The sequence below is a fragment of the Cucurbita maxima genome, unplaced genomic scaffold, assembly GCF_002738345.1.
Source record: "Cucurbita maxima cultivar Rimu unplaced genomic scaffold, Cmax_1.0 Cma_Scf00048, whole genome shotgun sequence".
In the NCBI taxonomy this organism is placed as follows: domain Eukaryota; kingdom Viridiplantae; phylum Streptophyta; class Magnoliopsida; order Cucurbitales; family Cucurbitaceae; genus Cucurbita; species Cucurbita maxima.
The window spans coordinates 956,033-977,554 of NW_019272064.1; the positions used below are offsets into that span (position 1 = coordinate 956,033).

Genomic DNA, 21,522 nt, shown 5'->3' on the forward strand with positions numbered 1-21,522 from the left:
ACGTATTACCGTCAGCCTCACAATTTTAATAAAACACATTTGCCAGAGACAAATTTCCGCACCCTTATAAGAAATGTTTTGTTCCCCTCTCCCACATATATAACAATCACAACAGACGAAAACTCGTCCCCCAATCAACAAAATGGCCTTAGACACCAAATATATATTGAACTCAAATCTTGAAAACTAAAACTGTACTCTACTTCCTAAACTAAAATCAAGAATTTTGACCCCTAAAAACTAAATAGAGGGAAGTTTAAAGCTTCAAAGATCAAAATAATCTTTGAAGAAACAAAAACTAATGAAAAAAATAACTTAAGAACCATAATAAATCTTGAATAAAATACAAAGAGGCCATAGATATTAATCAAATTTGCCATAAAAGCTAACCACTGAAAGAATCACAATATGTCATGATCATAACTTGCCCAGATACATACAAGTGCAACCACTTGAGAGAAATGCCTATTCTAAAACCTATAGCAATTTACTGAAAATGCATATAAATTAGGTAGCTAATTTAGAGAAGAAACTAAGCACTTTGTGCAAAACAAAACAGGCATGGGGGGAGTAAGTTTACAGAAAGTACAGTTTTGAGATTCTCAAGAGTAGGATTTGAGGTGGAAGACTTGGCAAGCAGGCCTGTAGGACCTCTTAGCTGCAGCCTGATCAAACTTCTTTACCACTGCTTCATTCTCTTCTAAACTTGTCTGTACAAAATACCTTATCCACCAAGACGAGCTTCGTAATTTCGCCTTCACAACAAGCACGTGTTTCAGTGTTATGCATCTAAACTCGACTGTTTTACTAATTCGAAAATAAGCTCAGCAAACAATAAGGAAGGAATCAATATTGCAAGTTCATAACTATTGGCAGTTCCAAAAGACATAGATGCTATATAGAGGATTCTCACCCTTGAATTTGATACACTAATTTAGAAGGCTAGATAGTAATATTGGGAGTGCTCCATTATTTCTAGGAACTTTTGCTTGCATTGTATCATTTGGTCTACGAAATTGATAACATTCGAGATTATGCAAGATTATACACAAAAGATCCTCTTTTGGCTCTCTCTTTAGCCCTATGTCTCTTATCCTTAGGAGGTCTTCCTCCGCTGGCAGGTTTTTTCGGAAAACTTCATTTATTTATTCTAGTGTGGATGGCAGGCAGGCCTATATTTCTTGATTTCAAGAGGACTCCTTACGAGTGTTGTTTCTATCTACTATTATCTCAAAATAATCAAGTTATTAATGATAATTACAGGACTGACAAGCAGCTCTAATATCACAATCTGAGGTCAGTCTGAAATTCCACATCAAAAACTACTCAAAGATTGCTTCCAGAGTAACTAAATTCTAGAAAACTATTTATTCATCCAGTCCCTTTTAATTCAATTAATGCTAGCTATACTCTTTTTGCATAAAAAGGCACTTACTGGACGTCCGAATTTGGGTAGTTCCGAATCTTTGACCCTTTGCCGACCTGGATAGCCTGCAAATTGAAACAGAAATGGAGAGAAATTAAATCAATTCAATCAATCTAAACTAATTGATGTATGAAATTCACGAAAAGGATGGATAATCCATGATGTTCATAAAACGCTTTCCTAACGGGATAAAATAGAAGCATAACTATATGAAGCAAAGGTGCTATACAATTTACACCAAGAGATAGCATAGTAGATTACAAGATCAAAGACCACTTCAAAATTGTGCTCTTTGTCCAAAACAAAACCCTTTTGACCCAAATGAAGGTCCTGTTAATGTGGACGCATAGCAAAGGTTTGACATCTTTGAAGGGGTGGCTCGGTAAGACAAAAGTGAGGATGTCCTTCACATCTCTAGGGAGACTCAAAAGCCAGCTAAAAGTGATGAGATTTCTGTCCCGGTATTTACGAGCAGAGGAGCAATCGATGAAAATATGGTTTTGAGATTCGTCACTCTGTTTTGCAAATAGAGAACCATTTTGAAGAGATGGCCAAGTAAGGCATGGGCCTTTGGAGGATATCACAAGTGTTAGTAGCCTGATGAGATATTTTCCCAGAGGAAAATTTTGATCTTGAAATTACCTTTGCCAACATTGAAACCTTTAATGTGGTACAAGCATATGGCAAAGAAAATCCATGATCATAATGAAGAGTAAAGGAGATAGGGAGTTCCCTTGGCAAAGCCCCTGTGGGTAATATTTCCCCTCGAGGACAACCATTGATTAATAATAGAAAAAATTGTTGAGGAGATACATCCCCAAACCAAGATCGCAATTTATGTTTGAATACTTTATGAAGGAGGATATTGTCAAGAACATCACAATCCACCTTGTGAAGAGCCTTTTCAATGTTGAGTACAATAACTACGCATTTTCAGTTTTCCTCTTCCATTTATCAAATGGTTCGTTGGCCATAAGAGAATCTCTTGTACCCACGTGGCTTTTTCCACTCGGTGGTTTTCCCACAATATCTTGACAAAGGCTATTTCTTTAGTATGTAGGACTTTTATTTCGCGGGTTAGGATCTTCACTGGCTTTCTTTTTTTTGCTTAGGTCCTTGTCTATCACGTATGTTGAGTCGGTGATGTACTTGCGAAGCATGGATACGTAGAATACATTATGCACCGCGGACAACGATGGTGGTAGGGCTAACCAGTATGCCACTAGTTCAATTTGATCCATAATGTAAAAGGGTCCGATGAAGCATATGTTCAACTTGCCTTTTCATTTGAACCTCGAAGAAGTAACTTGAACTTTTGCAAGGTTAAGGTACTTGTGAGGATGAAAGTTTTTTTTAGATGTATATGATGTAACAATAAAAAAAAAATTTAAAAAATTGTCCCACGTCAATTAGATTAAGAAAGTGAGAGTTGGATGCTAATATAAAAGAGGTCTCTTTGCTTGCTGAGTCACAACAACTACTCTATCTCATCCCACTTTCGAGATTTGGAGCCAGTCGAAGAATCCATGGGCTCTAGCTCAACTTCTCAACTGATCTGGCTCGGGTTTGACATATTCAGACCCTTTCCTACCATTTTGATCCTTTCAAAACTATTTTTGACACATTCGGAAGCGTTTAAGGTCAATATGGCTACATTAGGAGTAGAGTTGATTCAGCCCTTAATGGTTGGTGGGGGTGGGGGTTTAGGTTGGTGAACTACCTTTATGGGAGCAGGCGGGTAATTGCTAATGGGTTTATAAAACGCATACCATCCTTTTCTTTCTCCATCACAGGAATGAAAATTTTGTTAAGACCAACATTGCTATGAAGAATGGCCACCTCTGTTAAAGTACCTCTCCTTTCGATAATCTTTTCAACCCCCAAATGGTTGGTTCAACAGACCTCTCTTCCTTTCAATGCTGGCCGATCGCTTCTTTAAGGGTGGGTGGTGTTGGATCGGTATGGCAACCCTAGAGGGGGGGTGAATAGGGTTTTAACGATAAAAGTGTTTAAACTTGATTAATTTTTCTAATGATAAAACTTTTTACAAATAAGTAGAAGATGATAATTACTAAAGCAAAATAATTCAAGTCAAAACAATAATCAAGTAGAACATGCAATAAACATAATAATAATCTTGAAATTAAATAGGAAAGAGTTAGAGAAAATGACACCGTAGTTTTATAGTGGTTCGGTCAAACTCGACCTACTCCACTCCCCAAGCGCCTCTTGGGAATTTGAATAAAGAACTTTTCCGACTCTTTCCACGGATCAGAGCCAAACCGGTACACCGCTCTTTTTACGAGTTCAAGAGCAAACTCAATCCTTTCAACGACGCAGGATCAAACCGATACAAGTATTTGAGTTTGATAATAACACACCACAACTCTCTCAAAGAGTAGATTTACAATTTGGGATACTGACAACTATTTCCTCACAATATAATAATAATCCCTCTCAAGAATAAGATGAAAAGAAATAAACTTGTAAGCTTGGAGAGAGCAATAAACAATGGAGACTTTGAACAAATGAGGATTGAAGAATGTATGTAAGTTGTATATATTAAAAATGTGGGGAAGATGAGTTTATATAGAGGAGAAAAGTGGCAAAATGTAGGATTGAATATTGACCATTGGATTGTGTTAGGAATAATGGAAGGTGGAGATTAAAAGTAATTAAGTAAGAAAATTTTCTAAATTCATTTATTTCAAAATTTTAATATAATAGTAATATAATATAATAATAATAAAAAGTTATGTGAGTAACGGTAAAATGTAATTCAAAATTTATTATAAATATAATAATATAATAATAATAAAAATGATGTGAGTAACTACCAAAATTTTAAAATATAATAATATAATAATATAATATAGTAATAATAAAATTCGATGTGAGTAACGGTTATATTCAAATTTATATTTGTAAAAATAATTTTATTTAGAAATGTAATAATAAGAAAAACTCCACCATGTGTTACTCTTCCAATATTATAAATGTCATACTTTGATATATTTTGATTTGTCCATCATTTTGATTTTGTTGCCACATCATCACGTCGGGTATGTTGTCTCGACTCTAATTTCTTCGTTTTAGCTCTGATTTGAGTAATTGAAAAGTTGTTGTAATCGTTATTCCCGACCTTATACTGTGGACAGTTCAAAAAACTGAAAATAGTTAATAATTAAAAGTAGGTTTGTTATCATCAAAACATCAATAATTAATTCATTGAAATTAATTAATGTGAGATCAAGGGCCAATAAGCCAACAATCTCCCCCTTTTTGATGATGACAAATCATTTAAAGAAAAATTCATAAAAACCAATAATACAACATCCATGTAATAATATCACTACATACTAATATATTATCATAAATTTCACTCAAGAGCATATTCTCCCTTATATTAATGCCTCAAGAAATTATGAAACACCAAGTAAATGATTCATAAATTATAAAATAACAAATTTAGAACATATTTTTCTTAATTTTCTCCCCCTTTGTAATCATCAAAATGAACAATTGAAAGAGAATGCATTTAATAATGACATAATGGCTCCCCCTAAAAACATGCATTCAAAAATTATAAAATTCAAGATATATCACAACGAATAATACCAAGCTCAAGCCTATTTTTGCAAAAAATTTCTTCATTCAATGGCTTGGTGAAAATATCGGCCAGTTGATTATTAGAGTTTACAAAATCAAGAATAATATGTCCATTTTGCACATGCTCTCTAATAAAATGATGTCTAATGTCAATATGTTTAGTTCTAGAATGATGAATAGGATTTTTAGTTAAATTAATAGCACTTGTATTATCACAAAATATAGGCACACTATGAAACTTTAATCCAAAATCACAAAGAGTTTGTTTCATCCAAAGAATTTGAGCACAGCAACTAGCAACCGCAATATATTCCGCTTCGGTAGTAGATAAGGCAACCGAATTTTGCTTTTTACTAAACCAAGAAACTAAGGAACTACCAAGAAATTGACAAGTTCCACTAGTACTTTTACGATCAAGTAAGCTTCCGGCAAAATCTGCATCAGAATATCCTACCAATTTAAATTCAACATTTCTAGGATACCACAATCCTAGATCAATAGTTCCAAGCAAATATTTAAATATTCTCTTAACGGCATGTAAATGAGATTCCTTAGGACAAGATTGAAATCTAGCACAAAGACATACACTAAACATAATATCGGGTCTACTAGCGGTCAAGTAAAGTAAAGATCCAATCATACCTCGATAAGCTTTAATATCCACACTTTTACCTTTTTCATCCTTGTCAAGCTTAGTGGATGTGCTCATGGGAGTTCTTGCAATCTTACCTCCATTGAACTTGAATCTTTTGAGCAAATCTTTAGTGTATTTCTCTTGATTGATGAAGATACCATTCTTGAGTTGTTTGATTTGAAGTCCAAGAAAGAAACTGAGTTCTCCCATCATACTCATCTCAAACTCACTATGCATACATTTAGAAAATTCTTCACATAAAGAAGGATTAGTAGAACCAAATATGATATCATCCACATATATTTGCACTAATAGCATATCGTTTTCTTTAATCTTAATAAAGAGTGTAGTGTCGAGTTTGCCCATTTTAAAATCATTCCCAATAAGAAAATTACTAAGTCTATCATACCAAGCTCTTGGAGCTTGTTTTAAGCCATAAAGAGCCTTTTTCAACTTATAGACATGATGAGGAAATTCTACATTTTCAAATCCGGGAGGTTGTTCTACATAAACTTCCTCCATAATATAACCATTCAAAAATGCACTTTTCACATCCATTTGATATAATACAAAATTTTTGTAAGAAGCAAAAGCAAGTAACATTCTAATAGCTTCTAATCTAGCAACGGGTGCAAAAGTTTCTTCATAATCTATGCCTTCCTCTTGACAATAACCTTGAGCTACAAGCCTAGCTTTATTTCTAATGATATTCCCATTTTCATCCATTTTATTTCTAAAAACCCATTTGGTTCCAATAATAGAAGTATTAGATGGCCTATGGACTAATTCCCAAACTTTGTTCCTTTCAAATTGATTTAGCTCTTCTTGCATGGCTAAAATCCAAAACTCATCATTTTCGGCATCCTTAAGACTTTTTGGTTCAATTTGAGAAACAAAAGCAAGATTATTAAATAAATTAATAGAAGAGCGAGTTTTCACACCTTGTTCGAGATCACCAAGAATCAAGTCCTTGGGATGAGACAAGGCATACCTCCATTCTTTTGGCATTGATGAAGAACCTTCTTCCTTTAAGCTCATCTCTTCTTTACTCGTAACAATTTCTTTGCCGTTGTCACTAACGAGTAAATCTCCAAAATTTCTTTCTAAATCATCACTACAAATAGACTCATTAGAAATATTATTGCAAGATTCATCAAATACCACATGCATAGATTCTTCAATAACTAAAGTTCTCTTATTGAAAATTCTATAAGCTTTACTAGTAGATGAATAGCCAAGAAAAATACCAATATCCGTTTTTGAATCAAACTTTCCAAGCTTTTCTTTGTTGTTCAAAATAAAACATTTACAACCAAAAACTTTGAAATACCCAACATTTGGAATTTTGTTATGCCAGAGTTCATAAGGAGTTTTATTTAATGAAGGTCTAATTAAAACTCTATTTAAAATATAACAAGCGGTATTAACGGCTTCCGCCCAAAAATATTTAGGTAAATCATACTCATTTAACATTGATCTAGCAAATTCTTGTAAAGTACGATTTTTCCTTTCAACCACACCGTTTTGTTGAGGAGTCCTTGGAGAGGAGAAGTCATGAGAAAAACCATTATCTTCACAAAATTTTTCAAAGGCAACACTGTTAAATTCTCCCCCATGGTCACTCCTAATTTTAGTAATTAAAAACCCTTTTTCATTTTGAACTCTTTTTACAAAACTAGCAAATCTTTTCAAAACATCATTCTTATGTTTTATCATCAAAACCCAAGTAAATCTTGAAAAATCATCCACTATCACAAAAGCATAATAATTTCCTCCATAACTAGCTATTTTAGAAGGGCCAAATAAGTCTATATGGAGTAGTTGAAGAGGTCTAGTAGTAGAAATCATATTTTTAGATTTGAAAGAAGACTTAGTTTGCTTACCCATTTGACAAGCGTCACAAATTTTATCTTTTTCAAATTTAAGTTGAGGGAGACCTCTCACTAATGAATTTTTTGAAATATTTGAAATCAAGTACATACTAGCATGTCCTAGTCTTCTATGCCATAGCCAAGAGTTATCAAGCAAAACCGAAAGACATTTATCATTTGTAGGACAATCATTCAAATCAATAGTATACACATTATCGTCTCTATTTCCTACAAACAAAACTTTTCTATCACTAGCATTTTCAATTATGCAATTATTCTTATCAAATACAACTCTAAAACCTTTATCACATAATTGACTAATGCTAAGTAAGTCATGCTTTAAACCATCAACTAACAATACATTTTTAATGAGAGTACAAGAGTCATTACCTATAGTACCCTTACCAATTATTTTACCCTTCTTGTTATCACCAAAGGTTACTAAGCCACCATCCTTCTTGGAAAGATTGACAAACTTGGATGGATTACCCGTCATGTGTCTTGAGCAACCACTATCCAAGTACCACTTATTTTTCTTGGAGGCTTTCAAACAAACCTAAAAACAAAGATATTCAAAATTGACCTTTTGGTACCCATACTTGTTTGGGTCCTAGAAAGTTAGTATTCACAAATTTAGGAATCCATTTCATATTTGCATTCATATTAAAGACATTGTATTTAGATAAGTAACAAGAATAATCTTTATGTCCAAACTTACCACACGAGAAACAAACGACATTATGCAAGAATTTATTTCTTGGACTAAATTTGTGTATTCTATTTTTATTCGAAAAATTATTTTCTAAAACATTGTTAAACTTTGTATTTTGAGAAACTTTTCTTCCTAAATGAATATTTTGAGAATTTTTCAATTTAAAGCACTTAGGTCTAATATGACCTTCAACACCACAATAATGACATATAGGCACAAATCTAGATTTATCATACTTAGATACAAATTTACATGTGTTAGATTTAGGCAAGATAGGGGATGCTTTAACAAAGATTGTTTTAGAACTTGAAGGTGTAGAACATTCATCAATATAGCCTAATCCTCTTTTATCACCATATGACTTACCTCCTTCAAGTATTTTATCTAATTTTTGAGCACCTATTGTTAACATTTTAATAGATTCCTTAGCCCTACCAAGTTCTTGCAAATTATTTGATTCATTCTCTTTGAGCAATTTAATTAATTTATCTTTTTCACCACAATCATGCTCAAGAGTCTTGACTTTATCAATTAATGCATTTTTCTCATCACAATCAAATACATGCTTTTCACAAGGTACATCAATTTTAACAATATTATGATCCTTCTCCTTCAAGCAAGAAATTTCATTTAGCAAAGACTTATTTTCAATAATTGAAGTCTTATATTTCTTTTTAAGCACAACATACTTTGAACTAAGTTTTTCTAAATCAATTGTCATCTCATCAACAAGTTTAAATAATTCATGATAAGAAAGAGATTCAAGAGTTACCTCATCTTCTTGTTCATCTTCTTGTTCATCCTCTTTGTCACTATGAGCCATGAAGCAAAAATTTGCAACTTCTTCATCACTTCCACTTGCACTTTCATCACTATCATCCCAAGTAGCCTTCATTGCTTTCTTCTTGGATTTCTTAGATGATTTGAGGAGAGGACAATCCGTTCTTATATGACCCGGCTTTTTACATTCATAACATATTACCTCATCGTTTTTGCTCTTTTCACCTTTTGACTCTTTTTGATTTGTGAAATGTTTTTTTAATTGTTTCTTCCTTTTAATAAAATTTTTATACTTACGTGTGAAGTAGGCGACATCATCTTCATCAAGGACGTCCTCATCTTCAGAGTCAACTTTGATGGATTTTAGGGCTATACTTTTCTTCTTTTTGGATTCTTCTTCCATGTGCCCGTTCATGGTAATCTCATGTGTCATGAGAGAACCAATGAGTTCATCCAAAGGAAGCTTTGTGAGATCCTTTGCTTCTTGAATCGCCGTCACTTTTGCCTCCCAACTTTTAGGCAGAGACCTAAGAATTTTTCTTACATTTTCGGAGGTAGAATATACTTTTCCAAGATTTTTCAAAGCATTTAAAATATTAGTAAATCTAGTAAACATATCACCAATAGGTTCATTTTCCTCCATTTTAAATAGTTCATAATTATGAACTAACATGCTAATTTTTGTTTCTTTAACTTGATTGGTTCCCTCATGAGTTACTTCAAGAGTTTTCCAAATTTCATATGCCGAAGAACACATACATACTCTATTAAATTCATCATTACTTAAGGCACAATACAGACAATTGATAGCACTAGCATTCAAAGAACATTTTTTCATATCATGCTCATCAAATTCATTTTCTAATTTAGGCACCTCAATATTATTAACAATTTTTATTGGAATGTAAGGACCATTACTAACATTTAACCACAATTGATAATCAACGGATTGCAAATAAATTTTCATCCTAGCTTTCCAACATGTATAATTTGTTCCATCAAAATAAGGTGGCCTAGAAGTTGATTGTCCTTCACTAAAACCATTTTTAACACGTAGGTTTGCCATAAGCTCGAACAATAAAGTTTAGATAAAAAATCTATAGGAGCAACCTGCTCTGATACCAATTGTTGGATCGGTATGGCAACCCTAGAGGGGGGGTGAATAGGGTTTTAACGATAAAAGTGTTTAAACTTGATTAATTTTTCTAATGATAAAACTTTTTACAAATAAGTAGAAGATGATAATTACTAAAACAAAATAATTCAAGTCAAAACAATAATCAAGTAGAACATGCAATAAACATAATAATAATCTTGAAATTAAATAGGAAAGAGTTAGAGAAAATGACACCGTAGTTTTATAGTGGTTCGGTCAAACTCGACCTACTCCACTCCCCAAGCGCCTCTTGGGAATTTGAATAAAGAACTTTTCCGACTCTTTCCACGGATCAGAGCCAAACCGGTACACCGCTCTTTTTACGAGTTCAAGAGCAAACTCAATCCTTTCAACGACGCAGGATCAAACCGATACAAGTATTTGAGTTTGATAATAACACACCACAACTCTCTCAAAGAGTAGATTTACAATTTGGGATACTGACAACTATTTCCTCACAATATAATAATAATCCCTCTCAAGAATAAGATGAAAAGAAATAAACTTGTAAGCTTGGAGAGAGCAATAAACAATGGAGACTTTGAACAAATGAGGATTGAAGAATGTATGTAAGTTGTATATATTAAAAATGTGGGGAAGATGAGTTTATATAGAGGAGAAAAGTGGCAAAATGTAGGATTGAATATTGACCATTGGATTGTGTTAGGAATAATGGAAGGTGGAGATTAAAAGTAATTAAGTAAGAAAATTTTCTAAATTCATTTATTTCAAAATTTTAATATAATAGTAATATAATATAATAATAATAAAAAGTTATGTGAGTAACGGTAAAATGTAATTCAAAATTTATTATAAATATAATAATATAATAATAATAAAAATGATGTGAGTAACTACCAAAATTTTAAAATATAATAATATAATAATATAATATAGTAATAATAAAATTCGATGTGAGTAACGGTTATATTCAAATTTATATTTGTAAAAATAATTTTATTTAGAAATGTAATAATAAGAAAAACTCCACCATGTGTTACTCTTCCAATATTATAAATGTCATACTTTGATATATTTTGATTTGTCCATCATTTTGATTTTGTTGCCACATCATCACGTCGGGTATGTTGTCTCGACTCTAATTTCTTCGTTTTAGCTCTGATTTGAGTAATTGAAAAGTTGTTGTAATCGTTATTCCCGACCTTATACTGTGGACAGTTCAAAAAACTGAAAATAGTTAATAATTAAAAGTAGGTTTGTTATCATCAAAACATCAATAATTAATTCATTGAAATTAATTAATGTGAGATCAAGGGCCAATAAGCCAACAGGTGGGTGGTCATTTTGGTTTTTGAGAGTGTGGGTGGGTGGTAGTGGGGCTGGGGGAGGCATATAGTCAGTGGGGAACGGGGTGTTGAGGGGTTGGTCATGGTTTCCGACGAGGATGGGTCAAGGTGGTGGACTGGGAGAGAGCGCACTGTGGGTCCTTCCAACAATGGCGCCTTCCTTTGATGCCCAATCTTTATAACAAAATTAATTCAGAATAAAAAAGATTAGACCACTATCCCGTGATTGAGAAAAGAATTATGGACAGTAAAAGGTAACTAAAAATGACCTCAGCGAGTTATTATACGATCCTATTTGTAACAGTCCAAGTCAACCGCTAGTTGATATTTTCTTCTTTGGGCTTTTCCTTTCCGGCTTCCCCTCAAGGTTTTTAGAACGCGTCTGCTAGGAAGAGGTTTTCACACACTTATAAAGAATGCTTCCTTCTCCTCCCCAACCGATGTGGGATCTCACAATCCACCCCCTTCGGGGCCCAACGACCTTGTAGACACTCGTTCCCTTCTGCAACCAATGTGGGACCCTCCAATCCACCACCCTTCGGGGCCCAGCGTCCTTACTGGCACACCGCCTCGTATCCACCCCTTTGGGGCTCAGCCTCCTCGCTGACACATCACCCGATGTCTGGCTCTAATACCATTCCCAACGAAAGACAGAGAGAATCATAAAGAGAATGAACGAAAACCAGACAAAATGTAGCTTGTGTTATCCTTCTATGCACTCAAAACCACAAGCAGGCACAATTGAGTTACGGTTCCTCCCATTTAACAAGACTAGGTGTAAAGAAAATATAATAATCTCAAATGACGAAGTAAGAATGGTTTACCGGCAAATATAACAACACCATCAGCAGAAACCCTTGCCAGTTCTGGTAGAGTCTTGTTAAGGTATCTGGGAGACAAGTAATCCAATGCATCTGAAACAATGACAAGAGAAAATGACTTTGCTCTATATGGCAGGAGAAACTTAATATCAGCAGCACGCACGAAGCCCTTCCGCACAAGGCGTCTGCAACTGGCATCAGCATCATCTAAGTCGTAGGGCTCCACACCCCATGCTTCTGTATCCTCTTCTTTTAATAATTTAGACACCACTGAACAAGTATCAGGGCCTAGATGCAATACTTTACGCATGCTATCTCCATATGCTTTCTTTAGAATGGGTATTGCTCGTTGGACCTCTGCAGTGCACAATGTACCACCTGCATAATATATATGCTTGAGATCATCAAATATGGTTGTTGATTAAAAAAAAATGAGCCTTGCACTGTAGTTGGTAATGATTGACCAAAATAAATCAATCTGGATAAGATAAATTAATCATTAATTCACTTTCAATTTTTAACTCATTTGGCAAATCAAGGTTGAATGCCTATCTGTAAGAAAGCATGGGTCTCAATGATCATACATTATTTGAAAAAATATATAAAATATAAATAAATTAGCATAAAAATATTGAATTTACACAATAATTTGAATATCTTCGCTTTCAAAATAAATAAAGAAGCATGGTTCAAGAGGCATGAACCAGAGAGGAGACTTAAATTCCAACAAAGACAAGCTAGGGGCGGACTGTTCTGGGCAGTGGGGTATGGCAACAACCAAAAGAAAGGGAAAACGTAATGACACGAAGTAGATGGAGGGAATCATATCGCATGTGACACAGAGAGGAAAGTTAAATTCAACAAACGCGGGATAGGCTGGACAAGGGAATGGCAAGAATCAAAATTGCATAAATAACATAGGGAGGAGGCTAGAGATAGACAGATGAGGGAGTTACGATAGAGCGTGAGAGGCTAGAGGGTGTCAAAATGTGTGTGAATGCGTGTATTTGAAATATTTGGATTGAAAGGAAGTCAATGATCTTTCAATACAAAGGAAGCTCTCTCTTTTATGGCTCTTTACTGGTATAAAATTATTGTTCCTTTAAACAGCTTCTGCATGAATTCTCTCATATCCAACTGGAGAAATTTTTTTGTAATCTCTTTGGATGGGTTAGCTCTTTTCGTAGCGTTTTGTATAATCAATGAAATTATTTCCTATCCATAAAAAGATAACCCCGGTACCCAAGGCACTACACACAACCCTGGGACCGTCCTATCGTTTATCAACTACACTTCATATATTAATACATTAGAATGTACGCAGATAAAGATAGATAATGTACAATAATATAGGCACGACATCCATGAGATCATGTTTACTAGAACAATGCCTGATCAAAGTAGAAAAGAATAATAACAAATTATAGTACCTACCCTTCAATAATCAATTGCATTTCAGTCTAAAACTTTTGATGAAACTAAACTTTTACTCGAGAATAGATAGAGTAATATATATTCACCTTCAACTTTACTCACAGCCTCTATATTGCTCCTTGATCCACCTTTCATGAAAATTGACAATGAATAAGCAAACAAATATGGTAATTACATCAAGAAAAGAGGAAACATCACAAGCCATTAGTAACAAAAACATACCCTTAACCTTTTTATTACTTCTTTGCTACCAGTTTCATACAGTTACTAGCAGGAGATATCCATCATAACTATGAATTTAAATAAGTCCAGCTAGAGCTAGCGGTTTGTCTCTTTACCAACTAACTAAAGGAAATGTTGTTAGAGATTAGATACTTCTAAATAACTAGAACTATCGAGCGAATCAAGTTGCAGGTTCAATGAAAAATTATGAGCAGGGTCAACCAAAAAGAAACTGTTTCTTCAATATGATCATCTATACAATAGTCAAACTTAAAAATGGAGTAAGGAATTACATGGAAGTCACAGTAATAAATAAGTAATCATATTTGTGTTGTACCCCAAAAAGAATAGCTGTTAATAAGAGGAAGATGCATGCAAAAATGTAACAGAGATAGGAATATGGATGAAAAATTCAGAAAGGATTCGCATTTCAGTGGCTGTGACCATAAAATTGTTAAACTGAATAGAGAGGGAACGTCCTAAAACAGATGAACAACACAATGAGGATTATCGTGGCTGAGAGTGATCAAGAGAGACTTAATTAAGAATAAATCAAGATAAGAGATAAAATAAAGACCTGATTGATGATAACAAAATCCAATAAGAAGCATTGCTCCCTGAAAATTTTAAACATAGAAAGTTAAATTAGTTGCTAAAAATATGATTAAGAATAGTGTTCTTCATTCTTTAATTAGAAAAGAAAAGTACCACAACAAGCCCTATGGTTAGCAAAGGCGATGACCGTGACTTGGAATGTATTGATCCGACAAATGGAAGACTCCCACCATCAACAAGACGTCGAGAAGGATTTACTGGACGCCTTGACATGGTTTTATGATAGTAGGAAACCTGCAAAGCCACGCTTCTTTATCAACAATTGATAACAGCATTTCTAAGCAGATGTTTTCACTTGTGCACCAATTTATCTCAGACCTCCAAATCAGAAAAGGAGGCACTGTTCACACACATGCTTGTCTGATGCTCTTGTAGTAACAAAGTAATAGCTCACAAGTCACACGAGTTAAAAAAGTAGTAATCATAAGTTCTAGTAGCCATTATGCCTTGGCTAGTTGACAAAAAAACCAGTGCAGTCAAACTTGCTAGAATCTTTTTAGCTAGATGCCATTTTTGTCTCTCTAAGCATTGACAAATGCTCTCAAAATTCAAGATTTTGCTGAGGGTTGTTGGGAGAGAGTCCCACATTGGTTAATTTAGGGAATGATCATGGATTTCTAAGTAAGGAATACATCTCCATTGGTATGAAGCCTTTTGGGGAAGCCGAAAACAAAGCCATGAGAGCTTATGCTCAAAGTGGAAAATATCATATCATACCACTGTGGAGGTTCATGATTCCTAACAATGAATCAGAGTCATGCCCTAAACTTAGCTATGTCAATAGAATCCTCAAATGTCGAACAAAGAAGTTGTGAGCCTCGAAGGTGTAGACAAAAGTGACTGAAGTGTCGAACAAAGGGTGTACTTTGTTCAAGGACTCCAGAGAAGGAATCGAGCCTCGATTAAGGGGAGGTTGTTCGAGGGCTCCATAGACCTCAGGGGAGGTTTTGTAGTGTACTTTGTTCGAGAGGAGGATTGTTGGGAGGGAGTCCCACGTTGGCTAATTTAGGGAATGATCCTAGGTATATAAGTAAGGAATACATTTCATTTGATATGAGTCCTTTTGGGGAAGCCCAAAGCAAAGACACGAGAACTTATGCTCAAAGTGGATAATATCATACCATTGTGGAGGTTCGTGATTCCTAACAGATTTTTCCGATCAACCAGGAAAATTCAAAATGAATGTTGAGAAACAATACCGACCCACAAGCATAGATGAGTAGAGACCACTTCAGGAAACTTAATAAATTAACCAAAAATCCATCACCCACATCCAAGTAGACATTAAATAATCAGAATCAATTAAATTCTTAAAGGAGTCTAATTGACATGGATCAACGGACATAAATATTCAACAATCATAAAAATTCTTTTTCTAAACCCCCATTTCAAACGACAAAAGAATAAAATAAACGGATTAAACAACATAAGAAATTTTCAAACGAAATTCAAAGTTCACTGGAAATCAACAGTCCCGAGACTAAATTAGAAAACAATAGCGAATCAATTATATAACTCAATGACAAAGCAGATGAAAATTAAACTAAAAAAAGTTCCATCGTAATCAAAATCAAGGAATTACCAATTAGAACACAGAAAGTGCGAAAGGAGCAAGAATTTTGAAAGATTAGAAGCTTACAGTACCTGAAAGCTGCTCCGGAAGCGGACGACAGGACGGATTATGAGATTTTGGAGGTGGATTCAGATCTGAGTCTAGCCGGCCTCACTCTCGAAGCTCGGGAGAAGCCACAGAGCAGTATCTGTCATGAAGACCCTCACTGAAAATCTTGAAAAGGCGTTCACATAAAAAGCAACTAAAATTATGGAAATGAAATATTAATTTATTAATTATTCATACCTTTCAAATTCTATAGTTTATAGATTATATGAATTTATATATTAAACGTATTTTTAGTAAATTCTATAGTTATATATATAATAGATGAATATCTATTATTTTATTCAACATATGAATTATTTATACATTTAAAACTATGAGTTTTCAAATAACTCGATAAGCTAACCAATCTGGACTATTCAACCCAAATCATAAAATGGGGTTTGGTTAGATCTTTTTTAGTGTGGATTGAGTTTAATTTTTTTAAAGTCAAAACATTGGGTCGGTTTATGGGTTGATATTTTGTAATTGGTCAACTCGACTAAGCCGAAAATAAGATTACAGCTCAATCTTACACTCTGTTTTAAGATTATTATGAAAATTAAAAATATTTGATGTTAATAATGAATGTTTGTATTGTAAATTTTTAAGATTTATTTTTAGATAATTGAAAAAAGAACAACCTAACAATCCAACTCGAAAATAGAGGATTGGGTTGTAAACTTTATTTGGGTTGATTTTTCTCAGAAAGATTGAGAAATAGAACCATCTAATTTGATTCGTTCTCATTAGTCATGTGATGATCATCTTAGGGTGATCCTTTTGTCGACGGATGCTCCTATTACACTCGTAGTCTCTAAAGGATGAGAACCAACTAAGTTGTTAAGAATGAGAAATAGAAAATAGAATAGAATGAGAACCAACTTTTGCACTGATTCTAGAGTTCGAATTCGGTTGAATTTGCATCTTGGGGCGGTTCCTCAATTGTGCCGTCAATGAAGCTCAGGATTTGTAATTTGCTCCATTTAATTTGATCGGAACGAGTGAATATCCTCGCTGATCAGAGTGATGCATATAGTAAGGATGTGTTAAATCAACATCCGAAATTTTAAAGCTGGATTTGGTTGAACACCACGATCGATGCTCTGATACCATGTTAAGAATGAGAAATAGAAAATAGAATTGGAAAAGTGTATGATCTTCATTCAGGTTTACGACGTTTAAATAGATACAAACTATTAACTAGTACCTAAAAATAGAAAAAAAATATATAACTAACTAAATCTCGTAAATAAATAAAATACACTATTAATCAAATTTATATATAACTCCCTAAATATCTCAGATATATTCTAACTAATATATCTCCAAAATATCCTCTTAATATATGTAGCATCTACATCGAGAATTCAAGTATTGTATACGTCATTAGTCCGATCCTTTGTAGGAACTACCTATAATAACGAACTTGCAAAATGAATCTGTTTAACATAAAGAGATTCGTTGTTCTTGACCTTGCTTCACCTTAATTGTTATTTGAACAAGTAAAAGTTATGTCTTGGTCCGAGTGGGGATAGTATTTCTCTTATGCATGTCCATGAAGTTTTGAAAAATCCAAACATCTAAGAGATCGATAGAGAGGTAGGAATTTATCGAACGAACTGCACTCCTTCGTATACGTCAGGAGTCCATTGATGAGAAAGGGCTGGGGAAAGCTTGAGCCCAATTCCTACCGTGATGAATATAAGCGCAATTGAAATTCCTGGGGAGTTATACATTTGTGCATTGAGAAGACCATTTACTATTTCTTGAAGCTCGATCTCTCCCCCGGATGAACCATATAGCCAAGAGAAACCATGAACCAGAATAGAAAAACTTGCCCCACCCATGAGTAAATATTTCGTAGTAGCCTCATTAGACCGTACATCTTTCTTGGAAATGAGTCATCGACCCATTTCCAAGTTGGTTCAAAAGATTTTCTCAAACCAACTTAATCCACGAATCCCTGTATTTAAAATATTTTATTCTGATAGTGGATAAATAAAACTTTTTTTTAGTTATATATATATATATATATATATATATCACAACATGTTAACGATGTACTATGTTGGAACTCTACAGGGTTGCTAACCGCCTTAGAAGCGAGGTAGTCATTTATGGAGGCATTGACCATATATGGGCTATGTCAATCTAGACCGTTCATTATCATAGATTAGTTGGTGACTCCCATCATAGTCACGAGGGGAGCAACACTGTGTCTACCAACTACAATGATATCTATATGGACCATTGCCTTTAATTAGACATGTTCGCTGGTGATAATGTGAGATTACATATCAGTTGAAGAGAGGAATGAGTGTAGAACCCTTTCCCTAGTAGACGCGTTTTAAAATCGTGAGATTGAGGACGATATGTAACAGGCTAAAACATACAATATCTGTTAGCGATGGGCTTAGACTATTACAAATAGTATCAGAGTCAAGCACTGAGTTGTATGCCAGTGAGAACGCTGGTCCCCAAAAATGGTGGATTTTGAGATCTCACATCGGTTATAGAGGGGAACGAAACATTATTTATTGTATCCTAGTCGTAAACATGAGTGGAGTTTTAAACATAGTAGTTACTCTAAACGAAAGTCGTCTATCGACACTTCATGAGTTAAATTCATGATCGTTTTTTAAACGGGTAGTATTTTTATTTTTTTTAGAAAAAAAGTTTGGTTGGCATGTTCTTCCTCAGTATCAACTCATTATCCATACTCTTCAACTGTTTTGGGCCTGGATGAGCTGTTATTGGGCCTTCCTTAAAAACAATTTATGAACAAAATTTTACGTTTTAACCCCCAAGTTTAGCTATATTTCCTTTTTATACCAAAAGCCTAATCGTTTAAATCGAAACAACATTGAAGAAACTCGATCGAAGCTCGAGCAAATCAATTTATGAGAACATTAGGAGGTTGCAATGCTTGAGAAATTTTCACCGTGCACTAACACGATAAAAATGTAGAAGAAACAAGTTTAAAAGGCAACACCACTGTTTCACAACTATCACTCTCATTTGAGCCGTTGTGACCATCGGTACGAATTGAGACTATATGTTTACTCTTTTCATGGGCGCTTCAACTTGAAAAGTTGCTTCTTGTCAAAAAAAAAAAAATGAAGGGTAAAAGAGGAATTTATTAAAATTGTAAGGGCAAAAGAGGAAAGCAAAAAAATCTCTTCAAATGGACACGTCGGTTCAATGTGCAACCACCTCTATTCAAACAGTCGTGGGTACAAATTGCAACTATTCAACCGTATGTTTCATGGACACCTCTATTCGAACAGTCGAATGAAGGGTAAAAAGAAGAATTTTTTAAAATTTGTAAGGATAAAATGGAGAAATAAAAAATTTTCCTCAATTTAATTAATTATAATTCTTATTTAATGAAATAATTTTATTTTTTAACAACTTTTCTAGTAGGGTGTGGTTCGGGACTTGTAGGAGAGTGCACGAGACGCTACATAAACTATACAGTTTTGTGTGTTATAAACTTATAAACACTACGTTACAAAAATTAAAATTGACTTTGTGTAATGACCCAAAATCACTGCTAGCAGATATTGTTTTCTTTTGGTTTTCCCTCACGGGTTTTCCCTCAAGCTTTTTAAAACGCATTTACTTGAGAGAGATTTTTATACTCTTATAAGAAATGTTTCGTTCCCCTCTCCAACGAATGTGAGATCTCAGAACTCGGGTACACAACATAAACTTGTTAAGATCCCGAACAAAATATTTCCTTTTTTTTCTCTCTCTTTAGAAGTGTATAACAAAGAACATATCTACGACTTTCGAATCAAATTACACTTACCACGAACCGAACAAAATCATGGGTTGTTCTTTAGGTCGAACATTTATTTTGTCTCCTTATCCGATCTCTTTAATTCACGTTCCAAACTAGCTCAATTTTTGTATTGATTAACAAAAGAAAAAAAAAAAAAAAAAAAAAAAAAAAAAAAAAAAAAAAAAAAAAAAAAACATGGAACATGGACAACATAAAAAATGGTAGAACAAACCTTAAAAATAAGATAAGAAATTTGATATTGTCTGCTAACTTTTTCTAATTTCTTTCTTCTTTTTATTATTTATCACTTTCTCTTATCTTCATACTTTTCAAATCAAAATCATAATTGTGTCGGCTACATTATTTTTCTTCCAAAAATAAATAAATAAAATATGATATCGAATTAAATATTATTTTTCAGCTCGTTTATGTGATACTCGAGTAAAGAATATTGAGCGATCCTACATTGGTTAGAGAGAGAAACAAAACATTTCTTAAAAACGTGTGAAAACTTCTCCCTAGCATATGTGTCTCAAAACCGTGAGACTGACAACAATATATAACAGGCCAACACGAACAATATCTACTAGCGGTGAGCTTGAGCTGTTTCATATGGTAGTAGAGTCAATCACCAGACTGTGCGAAGTAGACGTGTTTTAAAACTATGAACCTGACGATGATTCGTAACAGGCCAAAACAGACAATACGGCTAGTAGTGGGCTTGGGTTGAACAGACAATACGGCTAGTAGTGGGCTTGGGTTGTTTCAAATGATATCAGAGTCAGTCATTGGACGGAGCAAGGCACTGGTTGGAGTAGGGCTAGACCATCTCTATAGTAGACGCGTTTTAAAACTATGAGGCTAACGATGATACGTAACGGGCCAAAACAAACAATATTTGCTAGCAGTGGGCTTGAGCTGTTTCAAATGGTAGTAGAGCTAGTCATCGAACGATGCGAAACACTGGTCAAAGTAGGGCTAGACCCTCTCTATAGTAGACGTGTTTTAAAACTGTGAAGTTAACGATGATACATAACAGGCCAAAACGGACAATATCTATTAGTGGTGGGCTTGAGCTATTTCAAATGATAGCAGAGCCAGTCACCAGAGGGTGCGAAGCACTGATTGGAATAGGGCTACACCCTCTTCATAGTAGATGTGTTTTAAAAATATTATGCTGGCAACGATATGTAACAGGCCAAAACAGTAAATATCTGCCAGCAGTAGCCTTATGTTGTTTCAAATGGTATAAGAGTCAGTCACCGAATGGTGTGAAGCACTAATCGAAGTAGGGCTAAACCCTCTCCATAGTAGACATGTTTTAAAACTGTGAGACTGACGATGATTCATAACGGACCAAAACGGATAATATCTACTAACGGTAGACTTGAGCTGTTATAAATAACCGATACCACATTCAAATGAGAGCAATCTTGAGGATGAAATTACTAAGAAAGGCTTAAAAAAATTTAAGTAATTATTTATACCAAC

The 21,522-nt window shown here is 34.2% G+C and overlaps 1 protein-coding gene across 2 annotated transcripts; it reads right to left on the reverse strand.

Annotated features, from left to right (window-relative positions):
• Positions 1-319: 319 nt before the first annotated feature.
• LOC111471035 (uncharacterized protein At3g49720-like) lies at positions 320-16,404 on the reverse strand. 2 transcript variants are annotated; one of them, XM_023116718.1, is made up of 7 exons: positions 16,232-16,404; positions 14,681-14,821; positions 14,550-14,589; positions 13,837-13,878; positions 12,320-12,691; positions 1,436-1,491; positions 320-755 (listed from the first exon to the last, which is right to left on the reverse strand). In XM_023116718.1, the coding sequence occupies exons 2-7, from the start codon at positions 14,798-14,800 to the stop codon at positions 603-605; spliced, it is 783 nt and encodes a 260-aa protein (XP_022972486.1). In that variant the 5' UTR covers positions 14,801-14,821; positions 16,232-16,404; the 3' UTR covers positions 320-602. The 2 variants fall into 2 exon arrangements, with proteins under 2 accessions (XP_022972486.1, XP_022972485.1); XM_023116717.1 differs by having other exon boundaries at positions 12,320-12,694.
• Between the last annotated feature and the right edge of the window lie 5,118 nt (positions 16,405-21,522).